Source organism: Triticum aestivum, chromosome 1B (genome assembly GCF_018294505.1).
Source record: "Triticum aestivum cultivar Chinese Spring chromosome 1B, IWGSC CS RefSeq v2.1, whole genome shotgun sequence".
NCBI lineage: Eukaryota > Viridiplantae > Streptophyta > Magnoliopsida > Poales > Poaceae > Triticum > Triticum aestivum.
The window spans coordinates 338,384,828-338,406,550 of record NC_057795.1 but is presented as its reverse complement, the minus strand read 5'-3'; the positions used below and the strand labels follow the sequence as shown (position 1 = coordinate 338,406,550).

At 46.0% G+C, this 21,723-nt stretch overlaps 2 protein-coding genes, 1 long non-coding RNA gene and 1 pseudogene across 6 annotated transcripts; 2 read left to right on the top strand and 2 right to left on the bottom strand.

Moving 5' to 3' along the window:
• Window positions 1-6,543: 6,543 nt before the first annotated feature.
• LOC123122666 (uncharacterized) lies at window positions 6,544-9,447 on the bottom strand. 2 transcript variants are annotated; one of them, XR_006460342.1, is made up of 4 exons: window positions 8,903-9,447; window positions 8,096-8,199; window positions 7,783-7,997; window positions 6,544-7,044 (listed from the first exon to the last, which is right to left on the bottom strand). It is a non-coding gene; the product is annotated as an uncharacterized lncRNA (long non-coding RNA). The 2 variants fall into 2 exon arrangements; XR_006460339.1 differs by having other exon boundaries at window positions 7,783-8,199; window positions 8,903-9,446.
• A 502-nt stretch (window positions 9,448-9,949) lies between these two features.
• On the top strand, window positions 9,950-15,493 carry LOC123122649 (U11/U12 small nuclear ribonucleoprotein 65 kDa protein). 3 transcript variants are annotated; one of them, XM_044542945.1, is made up of 12 exons: window positions 9,950-10,257; window positions 10,823-11,116; window positions 11,322-11,393; window positions 11,550-11,756; window positions 12,913-12,994; window positions 13,100-13,279; window positions 13,357-13,515; window positions 13,587-13,757; window positions 14,338-14,425; window positions 14,529-14,587; window positions 14,813-14,878; window positions 15,171-15,493. In XM_044542945.1, exons 2-12 carry the CDS (start codon window positions 10,908-10,910, stop codon window positions 15,255-15,257), a joined length of 1,380 nt encoding a protein of 459 aa, XP_044398880.1. In that variant the 5' UTR covers window positions 9,950-10,257; window positions 10,823-10,907; the 3' UTR covers window positions 15,258-15,493. The 3 variants fall into 3 exon arrangements, with proteins under 3 accessions (XP_044398880.1, XP_044398888.1, XP_044398894.1); XM_044542953.1 differs by having other exon boundaries at window positions 9,971-10,257; window positions 10,786-11,116; XM_044542959.1 differs by lacking the exon at window positions 10,823-11,116 and having other exon boundaries at window positions 9,972-10,257.
• Window positions 15,494-15,813: 320 nt separating this feature from the next.
• LOC123078442 (protein PHYTOCHROME KINASE SUBSTRATE 4-like) lies at window positions 15,814-17,145 on the bottom strand. The gene has a single exon (XM_044500952.1). It carries the CDS (start codon window positions 17,143-17,145, stop codon window positions 15,814-15,816), a length of 1,332 nt encoding a protein of 443 aa, XP_044356887.1.
• Window positions 17,146-17,448: 303 nt separating this feature from the next.
• LOC123078432 (cellulose synthase-like protein D4) lies at window positions 17,449-18,800 on the top strand (annotated as a pseudogene).
• Window positions 18,801-21,723: the final 2,923 nt, after the last annotated feature.

The window sequence follows — 21,723 nt, the reverse complement described above, 5'->3', positions numbered from 1 at the left end:
TCGGGGCGAGATCTCTTTTAAATGGGGGAGAGTCCTGACAGCCCAAGACCGAGACCTCCATTATTTTGTGTTATGTTCACAGTTGCTATGCTTGTGATGTATGTTTATTTTATTTTATTTTTGCATGATGCATGAACATCTCCATTGTCATATTTTACTTGGTATGATCTTGTATGCCAGCTCATTCTTCTCCTCTTCACCTCCATAAGCATCTTGCTATGCGACTCAGCATGCGTTTCTATCCTTATCAAGATTCCATCTCTTGGTCGGGCTAGAGCCGCATGTTGGGTGTTACAGTTGGTGAAGCGAGTTGATGCAGATTCCCGCAGTTAGGATTTACAGCCTCCCAACTACGAGAATTTTTTCCTCAAACAAAAGATCAAATGTATGATCTCTCTGCCAGTATCCACGCATCCGACATGAAAATCCAGCATGGCTTCACCGTGCAGAACAAAAATGTACCGGAGAACTACAAGAAGCGGTGGAGCAACCTTGCAGCATGGAAACTTTTTTGTGGAGAGAAAGAGATAGAAGATGCGATAACCCCTGTGCAAAGATGAGATGCTTCTAGAGGGCCAACCCCTAACGGGTGCACCCCCATCTAGGGTCGGCTACCCCAAGGGGCGCTCCCCTTCCCCAAAACCTGGCCGCACTAGGCAGCTAATTACCAACAAATATAGGGGACCGCAATAGTCTTCGAGTGTGATATTTCACCCAAATTTATTGATTCGACACAAAGGGAGCCAAATAATATTATAAGCCTTATCAGTTGAGTTGTCAATTCAACCACACCTGAGAAATCACTTCCTTGCAACAATTTATGAGTAGCATAGTAATATGATAGCGGTGATAGCAATAGTGATAAAGTAATGGTAGTAATAGCAATAATAACAAGTTTGTAGCAAGTAGAGCATTAACAACTTTAGCAAAGCAAATATCAGTAAAGCGTAGGCATGGAGTAGCGATGGGATGTCCAGATGAAATTCAATATATAAATGTCACAACCTAGGGTGATACACAATAGCTCACATTCATCAATCATATGTAGGCATGTATTCCGTATATAGTCATACATGCTTGTGGTAAGAACTTGCATAACATCTTTTGTCCTACCCTCCCACGGTAGCAGGGTCCTAATGGAAACTAAGGGTAATTAAGGCGCTCCTTTTAATAAAGAACTAGAACAAAGCATTAACACATATCAATACATGAACTTCTCAAGTTAAATTCATCCCTGTTGATATCCCAATCGGTGTCACGGGTTCTTTGCTATACTTAATGCTTGTCACTAAGGATCGGGTGCCATGATTTCAAATATGAACATGGTATGTTTTCATGAATATGTTTGTGTTCTTGATCATATCTACAAGTTGTATGCACATATGATATTTCATCCAATCCCATCTACCTCCAGTATGCCTACAAGGGGATTACTCACACATGATTGTGATGGAGAATGGTCGGTGATAACAACAGCGACAAATCCCTCTCTCTGGAGCCACAAACTGACTCCAAATCAGGGCTCCTGGCAAAGAACAAGAGGTGGCAGTAGCTCCATATCGTAAAATGCAATGAAACTTTCTCTCTAGTTTCTCTCTGTGAAGATGTGAATTTATATCATCAAAATTAGGTCGAAAGGAGGTCTAGGTCCCCCACAAGCCTGGGTGATGTGGCTAGGGGGCGGCCGTGCCACCTGGCCTCTATGGCTCTTTTGTAGTCCATCTTCGTTCCATTAATTTTTTATTCCAAAATAATTCTCCAAAATCCCTGTGCAATTCTGAGAACTTTTTTTGCACAAAAACAACATGCTAAAAACAGCGTCAGTCCGGGTTAGTTTCACTCAAATCATGCAAATTAGAGGCCAAACACAAGAGCAAAAGTGTTTGGAAAAGTAGATACGTTAGAGACGTATCGATAGCTTGGCGTCAAAGCCTAGGGGCACCCCACTAATGCGCCACTAGGGCCCAAGTGGATGCCCCCCCAGTTGGACCTTTGCCCATGGGACCAACCCATGTCACCCTAGAACTTTCCAAAAGGCTTCAGAAAATTCCGGAACCTTCCCGAGCCTTCCGGTGGTTTATTAGTGCCTCTGGAACTTTTTTGTTTCTTTGATTTTCCCCAAAATGCTTTCAGTTTTCTTTGAAACACTTTTGGTTCGCTCTTCGAAACATTTTTGAGATTCTCAAAACTTTTTTGGCGAATTTCTATCTAGCTCCTAACACTTCTAGTACTGAACTAATTGACGAACCTTAAGCGTGCAACCCCGTAGGTTAGGTAAAGTGTAGACATGACCCGAACTCCTTCCGGTCAATGAACAATAGTAGAACAATGGACATCCATATTGACCCCTACACCCACACGAATTACTTATTGAGTGAACTTGTTGTTTCCGCACACAATTCCCTTTGCTCCACGATATAACAAAACTTGAGGCGAGACTTATTGATATCCATGTGAAGCAACAGTTGATCAATATACCAAGTTATCCTCATTACCGGTTTTGTTCTTTTTCTCGTTTACCTATTCTGGCATCGCGTGATCATAACGCTGCATCTGACTAGATGACGATGGACCTGAAACACCGAGAGGGCCCGGAGAATATCTCTCTATTATCGGAGGAGCAAATCTCAATCTCGAGCTATCAAGCATAGACATACTTTTTTTATGCACTCGAAAATTGTCGTCATGACTACTCGGGTAACATTTGACGAACCCCAAAGTACACCGCCTGACATGAAGGTACTTGATACTCTCATGGTCTAAGTAAGTGAGTATGTGTTTAACGTTAGTATTATTATACTTACAACTATGTGATGATGTGATCTCAAAGTACATCATTATCCAACACCCTTGTTCATCCAACTATGTGTTCTCATTATTGTCGGCATTCTTGTTACTCTAATGCCAATGATTGGGAAAACATGAACATCAACAATACATGTGTGAGTGTTAGAGGTGAGACTGGAGATTTGTTTGGTGTTTATTATTCCACACCTACAAATGGGTTTCCCTTCGAATCTCGTTTATATGCAAACTCGAGAACCTTCATAGTTTTACCATGGAAAAAAAACATTAATCATAAACTTGTAAATAAATAATAATATTTATTATTGCCTCTAGGGCATATTTCCAACGGATGAAAATGGTTCGTGATTCGGACGCAGTTATGAGATAAAACATTTTGAATAAAGAATCTACAAAAACAAACACAAACTTTGGGGTTGTAACAAGTGTCGTACATGCAGCGTGACACTCACTATCAGAGAAGGTGAGAGTGTCCTTTGCAAAGGTATCCATTAATTAGTATTTTCAAGCAAACCCCCCTCTCTCCAATAGTTTTTTCTGACCACTATAACAATTGTGGCCCAGCCCAAGAAGCTCACCTCTCCAGCCTAATTGCACTGATGCACACCTCTCACTGCGTCACATAGGCGCCCGAGACACAGGGGCGCGTCCGATTGGCCCCACCCATTTTAACAACGTTTTTTCCTATTTGTTTTTCTTTTTTCACATTTCCTTTTCACTTTTTTTTGTTTTTCAAGTTTATTTCCTTATAAAAAAAGTTTCTGTTTTCATATTTTATTCAAAATTTTAAAAACATTCGTATTTTTCAAAATTGTTTCGAATTTCAAAAATATCTCCATTTAAAAAATCTCATAAATCCAAAACTCTTCATGTTTTCAAAAAAATGTTTTACTTAAATTTATTTAGAATTTTAAAAAATGTTCCCACTTTTTCTCGCAAACTCTAAGAATATTCCGGGAATTTTATAAAATGCTGGCGTTTTCAGAAAAATTGCAATTTTTAATTTTGTTTGTGTGTTTTAAGAAACGTCCAGAATTTAATATTTTGTTCGTATTTTCTCAAAAATATTTCTGTATTTTCCAAAATTTGTTCAAAAAATGTTCACATTCTTAAAAAGTTGCACGATTATTTTTGGAAATTTGTACGAATATCTTCAAAATTTCAAAAACATTCATAATATTCGAATATTCAGAAAAATTATAATGTTAAGTATTTTTGAAGAATATATCCGTGTTTCATTAATCTTCAATGTTTTTAAAATTTTGTTCGCAAATACTCCCTCTGATCCATATTATTTGTCGCTCAAACAGATGTACTCCCTCCATTCGGAAATAGATCAAGACGAAGGGTGTATGTAGCATTGAAATACATTTAGGGCGCGTTTGGCAGCCGTAGCAGCTGAGGCTGGCTCAAGAGAGCCTGAGTGAGGAAATGCAGGCTGAAAACTAACATCTGCATATTGTTTGGTTGCCCGCATTTAGTCCTCTCGCATGCGTTTGGTTGCCTGCATTGGCTCGGCTCATGCAACTACACGGTGTTTGGTTGTATACGTGGAATATGATTAAGAGCTAACACTTACACTTATAACACACACACACACTGTGTTTCGCAATTGTAGTGGATGGTGACCGCGGTGCCGCACCCGGCACGACGAGCACAGAGTCTGGGCGAGCGTCCTTGCTAGCGTCGCCGCCGCAGATGAAGTCCGTGCGGAGGAGCGCTGAGGCAGAGGAACAGGAGAGTAGAAATGCACTGCGTGTCAGACCATGGCGACTGCGGTGGACGGTGGTCATGGCTCCATGTCCGACACGACAAGCACGGAGTCGTGCGCGAGCGATCCCATCGGCGTCGCGGCGAAATGCACAGAGAAGGAGAAATGCAGTGCTCGCGCCATGGCAACATCAGTGCAGTAGGACGAGATAGAGGAGGCCTAGATGAACGATGCCGAAAACGACTCTAGTGTAGTAGGACTTGGGCAAGGAGGTCAAGAGGAACGGCGTCGGCGTCGAAAGGGACGAATAGGAGGACTTTGAGACAGAGGACAGAGGAGAAGAAATACAATGTGCACGTAATTGCGGCGACGGTGCAGTAGGATCGACAAAACAGAAAACTTGCAACACGAATGTCGTGAGGAACTGCGAGATTAAGCTACTGGTCAAAGAAAATTTCGAACGGTCGATCTGCGCGACAAATCTGACAAGATTCGTCAGCATTTACGATCGACGGAACTAGGAACCGATCGTCTAAATGAAACCATAACATCGATTTTGCATCTTTGTCGTGTAGAGCTTGTCTCGAATCGAAGCACCACTGTGTAGATTAGAGAGGGGAAGGAAGAAACGAGATTAGGGAGGAGGTTAGTGGAGGTGGAAGAAGAAGCAGAGCTTGCAACCCTCCAGCCTCCTCTCGTGCAAGGGGCCCACCCATGTGCCTCCACTTGGCCTGGCTCGTGAGAAACTGTCGATCTAAGCGTAACTCGCAGGCCTGACTCGGAGTGCTTTAAAGTTTGTGTCGCACAGGCCGAACAGTATATGCACGCCAACCAAATAGGCTGATTCAATCCCGCGCGGGTCTGGTTGGCCCAAGTGCGGGCAACCAAATGCGCCCTTAGATACCTCTGTTTGAGTGACGAGTAATATGAGGGAGTATTAAAAAATGACCGCATTTAAAAAAACAGTACGTGGTGCTACAGTAAGCGCGAAAAAAATCGCTACAGTACGTATTGCTAACGTTGTTTTTTCTGACAACTACTCCCTCCGTTCCTAAATACTTGTCTTTCTAGGCATTTCAACAAGTGACTACATACGGAGCAAAATGAGTGAATCTACACTCTAAAATATGTCTACATACATCCGTATGTAGTAGTCATTTGAAATGTCTAGAAAGACAAGTATTTAGAAACGGAGGGAGTAGTAAACATGCATGTGCAACGCACGTCTTATCATGGTTATGTTTTTATCAACCGTCCTAGGAAGAAAATATATCAATAAAATGAACAAAAATGTAAGTGAGGTAATAAAGACATTGAATAATTGTGGGAATAATCACAACTTCATCCAAAAAATTAGATCTCAACTTACAAAAAGTAAATGTGGACCATAAATAACCTTTACTTGCCAAAATAATAAAGAATGTACATAGTATCTTCTAGATACTAAAGTTGTTTCAAGAAATGTACATATGTACATATTATCTTCCATAAACTGAAGTTGTTTCTTTCTTTTAGGACCGACCCTTGACATGTGCAACACTGAATAAAAGAGCCTTGAGGCTTGACATCTTCAAAAATTGTAAAGCTGGAGCAAATTAGAACATATCTTTTCATTATAAATTCATTTTCTAAGACATTTTCATGACCATGCCGTGTTTCACAAAGTTCCCCTGCCGAAAGGTGCGTAAGATGCATTTCAGTTGTCATGCTCTCTGGAAGACACTATTTTTCTCTATGGTGTGTTAGATGGATTGGCAAGCCCCTTTATAGAAATATAAAGGTGAATAAACCTGAATGTGAGAGTGGTGTTACCACACTTAACGAACTTTCAAGCCTCATCAGGAGCATTTGAAGCCAAATTAATGGTCAGGCAATATAAAATCTCCAAAAAATAATACGGTCATATAAAATATTGCAAGGCAGCCTTGTCGCAAAACTCTTATTACAGCTCGAAGAGATAAATGTTGAAGCAACCGTGATAATTTTCTGACTTGGGAGTTTTTCTAGCACCATGAGGGAGCATCAGGAGGGAGTGGCACATTTTTTGATGAATTTGTGACACATTACTATCACAGGAGAGAAGAGTTATTACATAATGAATGAATGTGACAAATAAGCATTACATATCCTATTGCATTTGACTGGAACTGGGATCGCCAGAAACAAGTGGGGCCTGACCAGAAGCTGCACTTAGATACACATGATGTTAGATAGGAAAACTGTTGTAGAGATGAACCATAGCACAGTCTAACGGAGAAACACATGTTTGTGATAATTGGTCCTGGTTTAGACAGTCTAGAGCTGCAACTCTCGTTTGTTGTCAGGATATATGACACTTCGCGTTGTATTTTGCTTTCTTCTCATCCGACATTGGCGTACCATGATTGAACACTTTTCCTTTTAGGATCGTCCGTTTGATTATGTGGGATATTAGCACTACCATCCATAGTTGTGTTTGTTAGGTCCTTAAATGGGGTACATTCTCTTGATGTAAACAGGAGCACATTCATTTTTCTTCTCTTACTCATCTGCAGATAGAAAAGTACAAATGTCAAACAATATATAAAGGGTTTTTATCATTTATGCCACTAGTTGTGTCCCACTACTCAGTTTTGCCATTAGAAGTTACAGCTACTCAAATATGCCATCGATTTGTGAGATGCTTGCTCAAAAATGCCATTAGATATCTCAAAAATGCCATCATTACGTTAGATGTTTGCTCCAAAATGCCATTAGACATGGTTATTTTCACGTCAAACCTGTTGACCATGTTATATGACAAAAATAAGCCTAGACCCACATGTCAGCTCACTCTATCTCACAATGATAAGTGTGGCCCCACTTGTCAGGAGTACCCAAGCGAATAATTTTACAGGAAAATAAGAACGTTGTTGGGAACAAGTGGGCCCCACACTTTATTGTAGTGAGATAGAGGGAGAGCTGGCATGTTGGTTCATAGGTATTTATGTCATTATAACATGGCAAAAGAGATTTGAGACCACAATAATGGTGTCCAGTGGCATTTTTGAGTATGTGTCTAACGAAGCGATGGCATTTTTGAGCAGTTGAAATTCCTAGTGGCAAAACTGAGTAGTGAAACACAACCGGTGGCATAAATGATAAAAACCCATATATAAAAGGGTATAGAGAGAGTGGTGAAGATCATTTATGCAGGGCAACATAGTCATGCGAACCAGATCCTGACTATTATGTACAAAGCATCACCAATTAGTTTCTTAAAAATAAAATAAAGATTGAGCATTAACCTCTATATGACTTGGGAGCAATGTACGTGTATATCTCACAGAATTCAAGGTGCATAGTATTCAGAAAAGAGCCCGTGTATGCATGCTATACGTTGAGCCTGCCTGGGTGTCGGCGACCACACTTGCATATAGCCACGACCAGTCCTCGCCTATGATAACGTGTGTGATTCTTTGCCCGGGGCCGATAGGGTTGTAGAACATGAACATGCTGATAACTGGATCACCAAATATAGTGGCAAATACTGTGACTGCCAAACACATCGTGGTTTTCACAATATTGTAGAAAACTGTAGCCACACACTCACGCACTTACAGGTGGGATCCATGACGTCACACCATTGCTTCCTCCTCATCGATGTCATCCTGATCGGTAGGGCCAGCTTCTTTCGCGGGTCGACTTGTCGATGGCGTGTGGACCTGCAACTCGATCGATGCCCGGCGTCGCGTTAGTGAGAGGTGAGAGCGTAACACAAACAAAGCCTAAGTCCTGTCCTCAAACAAGTCAATGAAAAATAATCCAATCCTTGTACTGCACAATCAGGTAAATCCCACATAAAGCATGCACCTTGAGATGTATGACAAATTACTGAATTTTGCATCTATAGGGCATACGTAAGTCAGCCTACCTCGGTAACTTCCTGCACACAAAGTATACTTTGCTGAATTTTGCATTTACCAAATATAATGAGCCTCACTAAATTAAGCAAACACATATCAGTTCAAGAGACAGGCACGCTGCTAACTTACGAAATCAATTTGAATATAGCAAAATTCAGTACAACTCATATATCAAAGCAAGCGTACAACTGATGTGGCCGTTCCCATGTGGGCGCGAGTGCAGCCTCGTTTGCCAGCGGCCGCCCTCGTGCGTTCAAATCCTCGCGGGGGCGGCAACTCCCGTGTGCGGCGTTGAGGCAATGAGTGTGAGTTTTAGTGGCAACAGTAATATGCAGATGTCTAAATAAACGGTGACATAATGGTACCATGAGTCAATTGATTCCAAGACATGTCTTCAACACGGAAGGCTTGCAAGTGCATGCTCTCTAATCTCTACCTCTACACGCACCCATGCGAGGGCAGAAAAGATGGATTAAGAGGGAGATGGGGTGGTTGGCCGTACCTGCACATCAAGTGAGTGGTGGTGATCGTGGAGCTGAGTCTCCCCTGGTGAACGGCCACTACACGCGTCACATGACGGTGGAGGAGCAGCCGCATGCTCGCCTGGATCCTGATGGTGGTGCTGGTTGAGGCCAACAAGATCTAGCCTGCATAAGAGGAGAACCAAGGCCATCGCGAGGCCTCTTCTTCGCTCGGATCCCATGGGCCGCCGCTTCGGGACGGCCGGGAGACGTCAGATCCATGCTGCCGTGTCGGGGTAGCAGCAGGCGAAGCTTGGGAGGGGTGTCGGCACACCGGTTAAGCACGGAGAGAGACGACGACGGGAAACTCATGGTCGTGCTCGTCCTCCTCTGGACACGGTTCTCGCCATGGAGGAGGCGGCCGGATGGGAGCCAGTCGCCATGGAGGAGGCGGCCGGATGGGGCAGGGACGCCCCGGCGGATTTCCTGAGACCAAGATCTGGGAGGGTTAATTTTGGGTTAGTGCTAATTTCAAGGTGGGATTGGAGGATCAGGCTTGCCTGCTCCCTTTCCATGCTCCCCCCTGATTTTCAGGGGGTGGGGCCGGGTTTTATTTTCTTCCAATCAAATCAAGCCACGTACGTGGGAGCACGGATGGGAGCATGAGAAGGGAGCAGACAAGTCTCGTCCGGGATTGGGTGCGCAGCTAGCGGTAATTAAGGGTGCGATTACGTGGTTGCCGATTGAACCTTTCTATTTTTTTCCGCTCGCTCGCATAGTTTTCGTCCGCCACATTAAATTGCTAAACGTACTTTTTGGGATATTTATTTGTTGTTTGATGGTTAGATTGGAATAAGTTAGCCTAATCGTGAGGCTGTGATTACTTGCTGTTGTTGTGTGTACGTTAGACGGGGTGCATTTAAAAAAGATAATATTTGCTTGTTTAATATTTTTTTTTTGAGGATGCTTGTTTAATAATAGTAGAGAAACTTGCTAAAGTACGTGTGAAAAAACCGCTTACAGCCCGCGTCATTTGAAGGAAGAAGACTGCTGCTGTCCGCGAATGGGCTGGCCCAGTCGGGTCGCCCTATGTGCGTCCCACTGCTCCAGGACGCATTGAGCGGCACATAGGGACCTCTCTTTCTGCCATGGCAATTTAGTTATAGGTCTTCCTCCCAATTCCCCTTCTCGACTGCCAAAGTGCCGAGCGCCGCCGTCCGCCGGCCCGCCGCGCCGTCCTCTAGCCGACGCCCGCCGGCCTCCACCGGCTGGTTGTTGCAAGAACTGCACGCAGCCCGTTGCTGGCTGCTGGCCCTTCTCGTGCTGCCGGCTATTCTGTGAACTGCTGCCGAAGCCTGAAGGACCGGAGGTCGAAGGAGCAAGCAACTATAGCAAGGTATGCATCCGTCGGTCCAGTATCATACGGCGATTCTGTATACATTCACTGCTAGTCTGCTACTGCTACTCCGCTCCTGTCTAGCACTGAACAAACATGTACAATAAATAAATAAAAATAAAGGAGACACTAATCCCTTAAATTATCTACAGTTTTTGTATTATATGCTTAATTCACAACAATCACTAGAAAATTAATACACCCAATGGTGATTCAGAGAAGATTATCTGCAGTTTTTGCCACTGGATTGCTACTTTGCTAGTTTACTTCACAATGATATGTTTAGTGCAGTCAGCCATGCCTGATTCAGAGAAGAAGTAATGAAGAATTTTATTTTATTTCTTGTTTCACGTAAAATTAGCAATGATGGTATAATTGCCAATTTCAAGAAGAGCATATCTGTAGTTATTGGTTATATTTAGTCGTCTTTTGGTCATTCCGGTGTATTCTAGTAATGTGGAGCACTAGATACTGGTACTTGTCCAACAATACCCATGTATTAATGTAACCATGTATATTTTGTTTCAGTTTATGTTGTGAATTTCCATGCATATTTTGCCTTCAGTTTGAAATCAGCTCCCTCTTGGTTGCTGTCACGCTCCGCCACTGCTACCCTGTCCAAATCCATCGCCAAGCCACCGGTGTCTCCGATGGAGTCATTTCCGCCGCATCCACTTCCTCCACTGCCCGGGAATCTCTCCTCTGCTCCGCCGCCACCGCTTCTACATCAGCAGGCTGGGTCTGCTCCGGCGCCAGCAACGCTCCTGGTGCGGCACCTCCCAGAGGCAATCACACAGGAGATGCTCTTTGGACTCTTCTCCCACTATGGCGCCACATCCGTCCGCCTCTGCGGTGGAAAGTACTTTCCTCCTCCCTGTCACCTGTCCACTTCTGCTTTCTTTGGTGTTTTACATGTTAACTGTGTTTGATAACTTGTGATTTAGCTAGCAGAGTTCCTTATGTACATATTTCAAAAGAAGTTCTTTAGGTCTACTGAGATTTGTCTGCCCGCCTAGGTAATACATATGGTATATTTTTTACTGAAACTATTTTCACCGTTACAGGCTGAGGAACTGTGCATTTGTGGATTTTAGGGACGAGATGGCGGCCAATCAGGCGCAGTCTGTGTTGAACAGGTTCCTTCCCTCAAGTACATACTCTGCTTGATTAGTTGTACATTCTCTTTGTTCGAACTGCCTGTGAAATATGAATTGTTTTCGTGATCTTAATTTTGTGAATTTCTGTCCTTCGTTATTGTTTTTTTTTTTTTGGCTAAGGGCTGGTTTTGGCAGGTTCAAGATCCTTGGGAAAGTACTGATAGTCGAGAGAGCAAACAAGCCAAATGCCAAGAATGCGAACGAGAAGCATCAGGAGGAATTAGCTCACAGGATGCCTCAAGTGCCAAGTATGAATTCCCAGAATCAAGAGAATCCTACATCAACTGCCGAACCGATCGCTTCTAGGCTTGGTGTGGACTATTCATTTCCTCCTCATCTTGAGTATGTTATCTCCATCGTTGTTGTTTCATTCATTATCTTCCAACATCTTCCTTTTCTTATGAGTTATGACCACTTAAGCCATTGCATGTAGGTAATTGATATGTTATGTGTTATTAGAAATGAAGCTGTTGTCTGCAAAATACCATTTAGTAACTGAAGATGCGAGCTGCTATGTGCAACTTCACCTTTGTATTTGTAGTACTCTTCTGCTCTAAAATATAAGGCACCCACACATTCATACATTCAGTTTGACCAAGAGCTAGACCAATAATATTTTAGTTCTGTGACACAAAATTAATATCGTTGAATTCCTATATGATATCTCTTTCATGTCACATAACTGACATTTTATTGGTCTAACTATTGGTCAAATTTTACTTTTGAAATGTGTGGGCGCCTTATATAAAAGTGCCTGGTAGTAAGGGTATTTTATAAGAAGTCTCCCAGATGGGGAGACTTCAAACTTAAAGTATTAGTCTCCGTGCTCTTCGAATGGATCTCTTAATTGTTGAGAGAGTTGCCCAAACACGGTATATAAGGCATACCCAGTAAAGCTTACAAGTAAACAAGATATGGAGATGGCGACCAAAGTTGCTGTTTCCATTTTTATAGCTCGACAAGGGTAAGATGACCTGGTCTATTCTATTTTGAGGGAATCCTGGTCTATTCTATTTTGAGGGAATCCTGGTCTATTCTATTACCAGCAGGGATTACATAAGTACATTGTCTTGTTAAAAAAAGTAGTAGTTTTTATCTCTAATTTAAAAGTAGCCTTATTTTCCCCGTTTCAACAAAATGCTTGTATGTATGAGAAGTGAGTAGCTCAATTTACCACTACTGGACTTATGACCCTTCTACAGGCCTGTTAGTTATCAATGCAAGCGTTTATGGCCAATTTGCTTATATTATCCAATCAGAAGTAGCAAAATCAATCTAGCAAACCACTTCTGAATTATGAAGTTCTATATCCTGACTAAGATGCAATTCTGACTTCTGAGACTCCATACTCCATACTTCTGCGATGTTTCATAGTTTTCCCACGAGGCCAACCAATTCTTATCTGCAGAAGCTCTTTCTTTTATCCATGTTGGCAGTCCTAATCCACCATCTTACTTGAGAAGTGTGATTAACCATAGTGCTCTTTATTTATTTTTAGGTATGCATACCCACCACCTGATGGAAACATATTGACAAATATTGTCAACTCTCTCATTGCCGTTCCCCGATTTTACACCCAGGTCCATTAGAATTTCAACCTCGTGAACTACTGTGACAGTTCGCAAGCTATTATTTTGTGCATTCACATGAGCAAATGTATTTAGATTGATGTATTTATGTAACAGGTGTTGCATTTGATGAACAAGATGAACCTTCCAGCTCCATTTCGGACGGCATTGCCTACTCCACCTCTACCATCACAAGTGCCTGCTCCTCCTCCCCCTCCACCACCACAGCCTTCTATGACAGAGAAACTTCATTTGGCTGATCTGTCTAGTGATGAGTCTGAGATGGAGTCTTCTGATGTTCGTACCACTTCCTGTGTTTCTATCTTTTAGTTTGTAGTATCTTTGCCAAAAGTTTATGTGCATTTTATGTATAGGAAGATGTTGATACAAGGAAAGTCAAGCGTGCAAAGCATGAAGCTATTGTTGGTCCTGCAGTTGATAGAAGTGTCGCCCATGAATCGGTCGGGGTGAAACCAGCTGCACTAGTTCCCAATGAGCTTCAAGTAATAAAAAAGAAAAACCCAGTACTGCAGGTGAAACATTCTTTCTCAGAACTCAAAAGTTGAATTACTTATTCATTCTCTAATGCAATGGTTATGTGCAGATAAAAATTGTCCCTAAGGCTGCTTATAAGGAACTTGCTGATCGGAGTACTATCGACAAGGAATTGGCCTCTAGAGATGAAAAAATTGAAGAAAAACATTTTGCCACGCCTCAGGAAATAGAGAAAGAGAAATTGCCAACAGAGGAGATTTTGTCCCTTCCCATGTTCAAGGTAGACGAATTCAGTATTTTATGCCGTTTGCACAAACATCATCCTATGTGTTTCAACTCTAGCCTACCCCAACTTGTTTGTGACTGAAAGGCTTTGTTGTTGTTGTTGCACAAACATCGTGAGTACTGGTCAGCCTGAACATCTCGATGATGTACAGTTTTAGTGATATTACCTTTTAACTTCAAGATGATTATTACCAATACACAGTGTATGTATCAGCATCTGTTCACTTAATTTCGTTCTTTTTATCTTGATGATGAGATGCTAATAATCGGAAGCATGGTTCCTATTAGCAGATTTTAAATGTAGTTTCATAAGTTGGTGCTGCTAGTTGTTATGTGGTTGGGTCTATTATGTCACTATCACACAATGATCAGCTGATGCATTGCTTGTATTTGTTTTTTTCTTGCTATTCATCAAAATGGACATCATTATCCGCCCGTATTTTTTACAAAAAACTGGGCAAATGCTGATTTTTGCAAGTCAAGACTTACAAAATGTCCCCTCTGTTTATTGAAATAACATATAATTTAATTACGTTTTGATGCCTCGCTGACACACGCTTGTGTCTGTTTTGCAGAATTACACTCCAGGGAATCCTGCCAGTGTATTATATATTAAGAACTTGGCAAAAGATGTTGTTCATGATGACTTCTACTATGTCTTTGGTATGACTGAGGGAGACTGAATACTGTGTTTCTTGAAATGTTGATTCTGCACATCTTTAGTGCTTTCTCATTTCCTCACCTTGTTTCAAACTGCTCTTAACAGGATCTGTGTTTGAAAGCATGGATGCTGCAAGATCTGGTTTAAGTATCAAATTAATGCAGGTTAGATGTGTACATATATTTTGCTTGTGCCATGATTATAAAACAGGGAAACCTTTTCATAAATTAATAACCAAATGATGTTCCTTGCTCTGCGTCTGTGGTTCATGGTGAAAATTACCGAGAAAGCTGATGTTTGTGTTGGACCACATAAAACAATCTCCCAACATTTTGTTTCATTTTGCTAGCGCATTGTTCTGTTTCTGAAATGTTCTGATCTTGCTCCAGGAAGGACGAATGCGGGGCCAAGCTTTTGTGACGTTTCCATCTGTTGAACTTGCGCAGCGTGCACTGGTTAGTGACTGCCGGTTTTACCCATCAGTTTGTAATATTACACAATATAAAGCTAATCCACCAAAATACGGTAGAAACCCCATCTGGGTACTTAAATCAAAAGCTGCTCACTGTACCCTGCACTAACAAACTTTGTCTGAAGTAGCAAAGTTATAAGACCAGAAAGGGAAAACATTGAATGCCTTTTGTTGTCAGGAAATAAGTTCCAATTGGAGTTTCTTTTAATTCCTTATTATTCAGTCCTTGAGCACCAGAAGTGCTAAAGAATGGTGTGGTTACTGATTTTTTGCAGAATTTAGCGCATGGTTATGCGTTCAAGGGCAAGCCGATGATCATTCAGTTTGGTAGAAGCCCTGCTGCTACCAAAACGTCTTCCTAGGAGGTTGCATTCTTTCCGACTCTGATGTGCTGTGAAGCTGTTAAGAGTTGGCAACCAAGATTCTCATTTTTACCTGTGCATGTCGTGTGGAAGAAACAGCTGTATCAACTATCTTGTGCTTCTCTTCTCCAGATTCTGAATTCGGAGTAGAGAAAAATTCACTGTAGGTCACAAAACTTGAGCCGGATGACACTTTGGTACCACTACTTCAAAATACCCGAACTACGGTCCATGTACTTGCGCACAGGGTTCACTCTGGTCCGTCTACGTATTCGCTGACTTGGCCGAGTCAGCGGCCGCCAGCTAGGCTTTGACCGCCACGTAGTCGATCCTAGGGTGAATACTACTTGATCCGGGGTTATTTTTGCAAAAACGCCATGTCGGCCAGGGACCTGGTGGAGACGGCCTGGGGCATCGCCGGCAGCGGCGTGCCGTTCCTCTGGGTGGTCCGGCCGGGCCTGGTACGGACCTGGAACAAACAAGAGAATTATGTACCGTACTGTACTTTCGTATAGGCTAATTGTAATAGGCGCCAGACGGGGAGCGCGCGCATCGATCACGTCCGCACCGGCATGTGGACGCGGCGGTTGTGGTAGCGCGCGACGCCGCTGCTTTCCAGCCCCATCACCGTCTTGTTAGCCGGGACCGCCGGCGGACGGGCCACACGGACCGGGGTCGGCCCGACGCTGACGGCCTTCTCGCACCGGCAGCTGTCCAAGAACCCGCCGCCTTTCTTGCGGCCGGCGCTTCGGGACAGGGCGGCGGTGAAGCCGTCGTGGCCGGCGGCGGACCCCGGCGGGACGAACCGGAACTCTTCGACGCCGCACGCGGATGCCGCGCTCGAGAAGTTGGCCACGCTGTCGGCGTCGTAGGCGACGCCCTCGTCCGTGGCCATGCTCCACACCACGCTCGCCTCGCTTGGCGCGTACATGCACTCGCTCAGCGCTGGCTCCGCGGCGGCGGCGGCGTACGCCAAGTCGTCGTCCCCCGAGTTGCGCCGGCTACTGCGACCACGGTACGTGGTCGGGTACGACGATGACGCCGCAAAGCTCTCCAGGTCGAACAGGTCCGAGCTCGCGTCGCTCATCGCGTCGTCGTCCGTCGCCGCCACGACCGCCGGCGCACGCAGAAAGCCGGCCGCGGCAAGGGGCGGCGGAGGGTCCACGAGCACCACCGAGTCCTCGTCGATGGGACGGAACACCTCCAGCGACTCGCGCGGCGGCTCGTCGACGACGCTGCTGCTGATGGCCTTCGACGGGCTGATCACCGGGAAGGTGAATCCGCCAGAGCTCACGACGCGGCGGCCAACGTCGGGCGGGAAAGCGGGAAACGAAGCGTTTACGCCGTTATTTTGCGCCGGGGCGAGGATGTTGTTGTTGGCGCGAAGCGGGAACGCGCAGCTCCCCGTCGTAAAAATCTTCATCACGCCGGGCTCGTCGTTTGGAGACGGAGGAGGCAGCCCGTTGGCCTTAAAGAACTCCTCCCTGGCGTCGAACCTCGCGTGGATCCTCGGGGTCGTCGGCTCGGAGGCGACGTCGACGGTGACCGCCTTCCTGCCGGCGCAGGGGCAGTCCCGGCTGAAGATCCCCCAGCGTTGCCCGAAGGCGCCGGCGGCAGGCTTCTTGCCGCCGCGGTGATGCTGATCGTCCATCGTATCTAGGACGACGACGCCGGTGACGCCACTGCCATAGCCCTTGTCGTGCTGCCTAGCCGCGGACGGCGACTGGTTGCTGGCGAGCAGCCCGGAGCGGCTGTTCCAGCTGGCCTCCGACGACGCCGCGGTGCGGCCGCGTCCACGGCAGCGACGGGCAGCTGGCGGCGAGAGCCCCGGGGATGCGGTCTTGAGGAGGGGGTCCGGGCTCACCAGCCCCGTGCCCAAGCACTCCATCGGCTCCTCCACCGCGAGCTGCAGGTCTCGCCGGTGCGCCTGAGCGGGGGGAGCCGGTACGCGTCGAGGGACGGTGCCGACGCGAGTGCCGAGTTCGTGCACTACACCGTGCACATCCCGCCCACGCCGGACAGGACCACGGCGTCCGCGTCCATGGACGCGCCCGCAGCTGAGGAGGAGGGGGAGGTGCTGCCGGAGAGGAGCTACGTCTCCGGCACCATCTTCACCGGTGGCCTCAACTGCGCGACGCGCGCCCACGTGCTCAGCAACTCTGCCAACGGCGCTTGGCCGGCCGCCTCCGTCAACATATCCTGCAAGATGTGCGGCTGCGACATGCCGGCGTTGGCGGCCACCCGCCCTGTGACTGCATCTTCATGATCTGCGAGGAGTGCTACATGGACTGCGTCGCCGCCTCCGGCAACTGCCCAGGCTGCAAGGAGGCCTACTCCGCCGGCAGCGACACTGACGACTCCGTCGACGAGGACGACGACGACGCCATCTCCTCGTCGGAGGAAAGGGACCAGATGCCCATGACATCCATGTCCAAGCGCTTCTCCATGGTGCACTCCATCAAGATGCCCATGCCTAGCAGCAACGGCAAGCCGGCCGACTTCGACCACGCCCGGTGGCTCTTCGAGACCAAGGGCACCTACAGCTACGGCAACGCTCTATGGTTCGAGAACGAGCACGGCGGCGGCGGCAACATCGCTGGGGCCACCTCCGGATTCGTCGGCATCGAGGAGCCGCCCAACTTCGGTACCCGCTGCTGCCGGCCCCTGACGAGGAAGACCAGCGTCTCTCAGGCCATCCTCAGCCCATACAGGTACCAATTCCTCGTGTAAAAACAAGCGACATGGATGTCTGACGGCTCCTAGTGGGACGGCACTTGACTCGCCGGGGCGACGGATCACGCGCGCGGCAACCACGCTGGCATCATTCAGGTGATTGATCGAATCCATAGATGTTGTTGCAGCTGACATACTAAATCCTTTCGAAATGCTTGTTCAATCGATTCGAAATGCTCGTGTATCTTCTCCAAATGATTGATGAACGCGCAGGCAATGCATGCGCCACCGACGTCGGAGCCAGTGCTTGGCGGTGAGCCGGCGGAGTCCGGCGTGCTGATCGACACGACGGGCGTGGACATCCGGCTGTCGATGTTGGTGTACGTTTCGCGCGAGAAGAGGCCCAGGTACGACCACAACAAGAAGGCGGGCACCATGAACGCGCTGGTCAGGATGAGTGCCATCATGCCGAACGGGCCTTTCATCCTCAACCTGGACTGCGACCACTACGTGCACAACTCGGCGGCGCTCCGCGAAGGGATGTGCTACATGCTCGACCGCCGCGGCGACCGCATCTGCTACGTGAAGTTCCCGCAGCGGTTCCAGGGCACCGACCCCAACGATCGGTACGCCAACCACAACCTCGTCTTCTTCGATGTCGCCATGCGCGCCATGGACGGGCTGCAGGGCCCCATGTACGTCGGCACAGGCTGCATATTCCGCCGCACTGCTCTGTATGGGTTCAGCCCGCCGCGCGCCACCAAGCACCACGGCTGGCTTGGCAGGAAGAAGATCAAGCTGTTCCTGAGGAAGCCCACCATGGGGAAGAAGACGGACAGGGAGCTGGTCATGGCGTTTTTGCAAAAATAACCCTGGATCGAGTAGTATTCACCCTAGGATCGACTACGTGGCGGTCAAAGCCTAGCTGGTGGCCGCTGACTCGGCCAAGTCAGCGAATACGTAGACGAAATCGTACATATGGACCAAAGTAAACCCTGTGCGCAAGTACATGGACCGTAGTTCGGGTATTTTGAAGTAGTGGTACCAAAGTGTCATCCAGCTCAAGTTTTGTGACCTACAGTGAATTTTTCTCTTCGGAGTAATGTACTTCCTCCGTCTGGAATTACTTATAGGGCACCAGAGTAGTAGTAGCTGTGGTTGCAAAGTCTGCATGTTGTGCTGACCGCCTTGCGCCCACGTCCATTTGAGGTGGAGGGTGAGTTTTTAGGGGCAGCCGTGCGTGCCACGGCTCGGAGCGCACTTCAACTTCTCTGAATCGAACAAGCTTTTGTGTTGATCTCGTCGGAGCTAAATCTGCTCACCATTCAGCTAACCTAGCACTTGTCCAGCTTCTTTTCCACTCCGTTGCCTTGTGCAGTGTTCACAACCCTTCACGGCACCTCGTGAGTTCGGTGGTGGTCCTTGTCATTGTACTTTTTTGATGTACAAGTACTTGGTTTGTGTTTTTTGTTGGTGGATTTGCCATGGCCACCGCCATTGTGTGGTTTTCTTGCATCGAGGCCTCTCACAAATTGCTCTACAAATCCTCTCCCTATACATGATGACACTTCTCCACTCGGATGCAAAGGATCAAATATCGATCAATGTGTACCAAATGAGTAATATGATGTTGAATTGTTGATAAATGTTCCCACACCTATGAACCTGCAAAAGGCTAATATGTTGAGCTTGGAGGCTTAGTGGACCAAAACCAAGCAATAAGTGGATCAAGATATTAAAATAATTAGGCCAGATCCGAATGAACTCAAAGCAATGCAAAATGACCTCAAATGTAAGAGAGGAAACAAAAGAGACTCGCACTCAAAGATAATGGGGTTAACCAAAGGAATGATCATACAAGATTTACCTATCGAATACTAAGATCATGTGGCACAAACTCAAGGAGATACGCTAGCTTGATTGCATGTAGAGGGTAACAACTTCGTAAACTTGGAGTGATAAACTTGACGTTTCACTATATGATGTATTATCGGCACTTGTATCTCCTTCTGCTTATCAGCTTTCTTTCTTTCTTTTTGAACTTTTCTTGCTTCCCATTTTCTTTACAGATTTGCTATTTCACATCTAGATGTGAAATAGCTATCTCGCATCTAAGTTCAGGACCATTCGATCAAAAGGCTTTAAGATTCACATTTTTGTGCGCACAGGCTCGTGTGGAGTTGTTGCTACGCTGTTTCCAGCTCGCTCGGTTCCTCCGTTGTTTGTTTGGTGTTGTCGTTTCGGTTATGTTTATTTTTGGACTACAGTTTTCTACGCATGTTGGGCTGCGGTGCTCGGTTTTTCTTTTATTTCTTTTGGAAAGCGTTTTGGAAGCAGATGCCAAGAGGTTTGATATTTGAGCAGACCAATGATACACTAAATATATCATTTTCTAATCACCATAGCCTCATCCATTTTTCTTTTCTTTTTTCAATTTTTATTCCACTACACACAAGAGATCGGACCTTTTCTCGTCCTAGTTGCAAGTCCACCCTATACCGCAACTGGGTCTGACCATTTTTGTTTCAGTTGCAAGTTTACGCTTGATGTGCAACTAGTACCTGACTTGGCCAGACCTTTTTTCTCCCGATTGCAAGTTCATCCTAGACTCACAACTAGGTCTGACTTTTTTCAAAAAAAAAGGTCTGACTTTTTTTATTCCAGTTGCAAGTTCACGCTCGACATGCAACTAGGACCCATTTTTTTGTCCCAGTTACAAGTCCACCCTCGACTCGCAACTGGGGCCGGACATTTTTTGTCCCGGTTGCAAGTCCACCCTAGACCCGTAACTGGGTCTGATCTTTTTTGTTCCTGTTGCAAGTTCAAGCTGGACATGCAACTAGGAACCGATTTTTTTGTCCCAGTTGCAAGTCCACCCTCGACTCACAACTTTGGTTGGACATTTTTTCGTCCCAGTTGCAAATCCACCCTAGACTCGTAACTGGGTCTGATTTATTTTGTTCGAGTTGCAAGTTAATGCTTGACAAGCAATTAGGACCCTAACTATTTTTTGTCCCAGTTACAAGTCCACCCTTGACTCGCAATTGAACCCAATCTTTTTTTATCCCAGTTGCAAGTCCACCTTCAACTCGCAAATCAGACTCGATCATTTTTTGTTTCAGTTGCAAGTCCACCTTAGACTCGCAACTGGGTCTGACTTTGACTAATCAACCTTACTTCCTCTGGTCTGTACCGTACTCTAAAATGACCATGTAAACACAATGCTTTGCCATCTACTTGCTAGACATAATTAATTGCTTGACTAATCATTCCATGCTACCACCAGACTCTAGCCAGGGACGATCGGTCATCATTTCTCTAGTGTCGTTTTTGTTGGGGAACGTTGCAGAAAATTAAAATTTTTCCTACGGTTTCACCAAGATCCATCTATGAGTTCATCTAAGCAACGAGTCAAGGGAGAGAGTTTGCATCTACATACCACTTGTAGATCGCGTGCGGAAGCTTGCAAGGTGATGATGTAGTCGTACTCGACGTGATTCGAATCACCGATGACCAAGTGCTGAACGGACAGCACCTCCGCGTTCAACACACGTACGGGACGGGAGACGTCTCCTCCTTCTTGATCCAGCAAGGGGAAGGACAGGTTGAGGAAGACAGCTCCACCGGCAGCACGACGGCGTGGTGATGGTGGAGAGGCAGTACTCCGACAGGGCTTCGCCAAGCACACAACAGAGGAGGAGAGGTGTTGGGGAGGGGAGGGCTGCGCCTTGGAGGGTGGTGCGGCTGCCCTCCCCTCACCCCTCTATTTATAGGGGGAAGGGAGAAGGGGGCC

Coding starts and splice junctions, on each gene's coding strand:
- LOC123078442 (XM_044500952.1), bottom strand. CDS start 17,145: ATGGAGTGCTTGGGCACGGGGCTGGTGAGCCCGGACCCCCTCCTCAAG.
- LOC123122649 (XM_044542945.1), top strand. CDS start 10,908: ATGGAGTCATTTCCGCCGCATCCACTTCCTCCACTGCCCGGGAATCTC. Junction 12,995..13,099: donor TTCCCCGATTTTACACCCAG/GTCCATTAGAAT, acceptor TTTATGTAACAG/GTGTTGCATTTGATGAACAA. Junction 14,879..15,170: donor AACTTGCGCAGCGTGCACTG/GTTAGTGACTGC, acceptor GATTTTTTGCAG/AATTTAGCGCATGGTTATGC.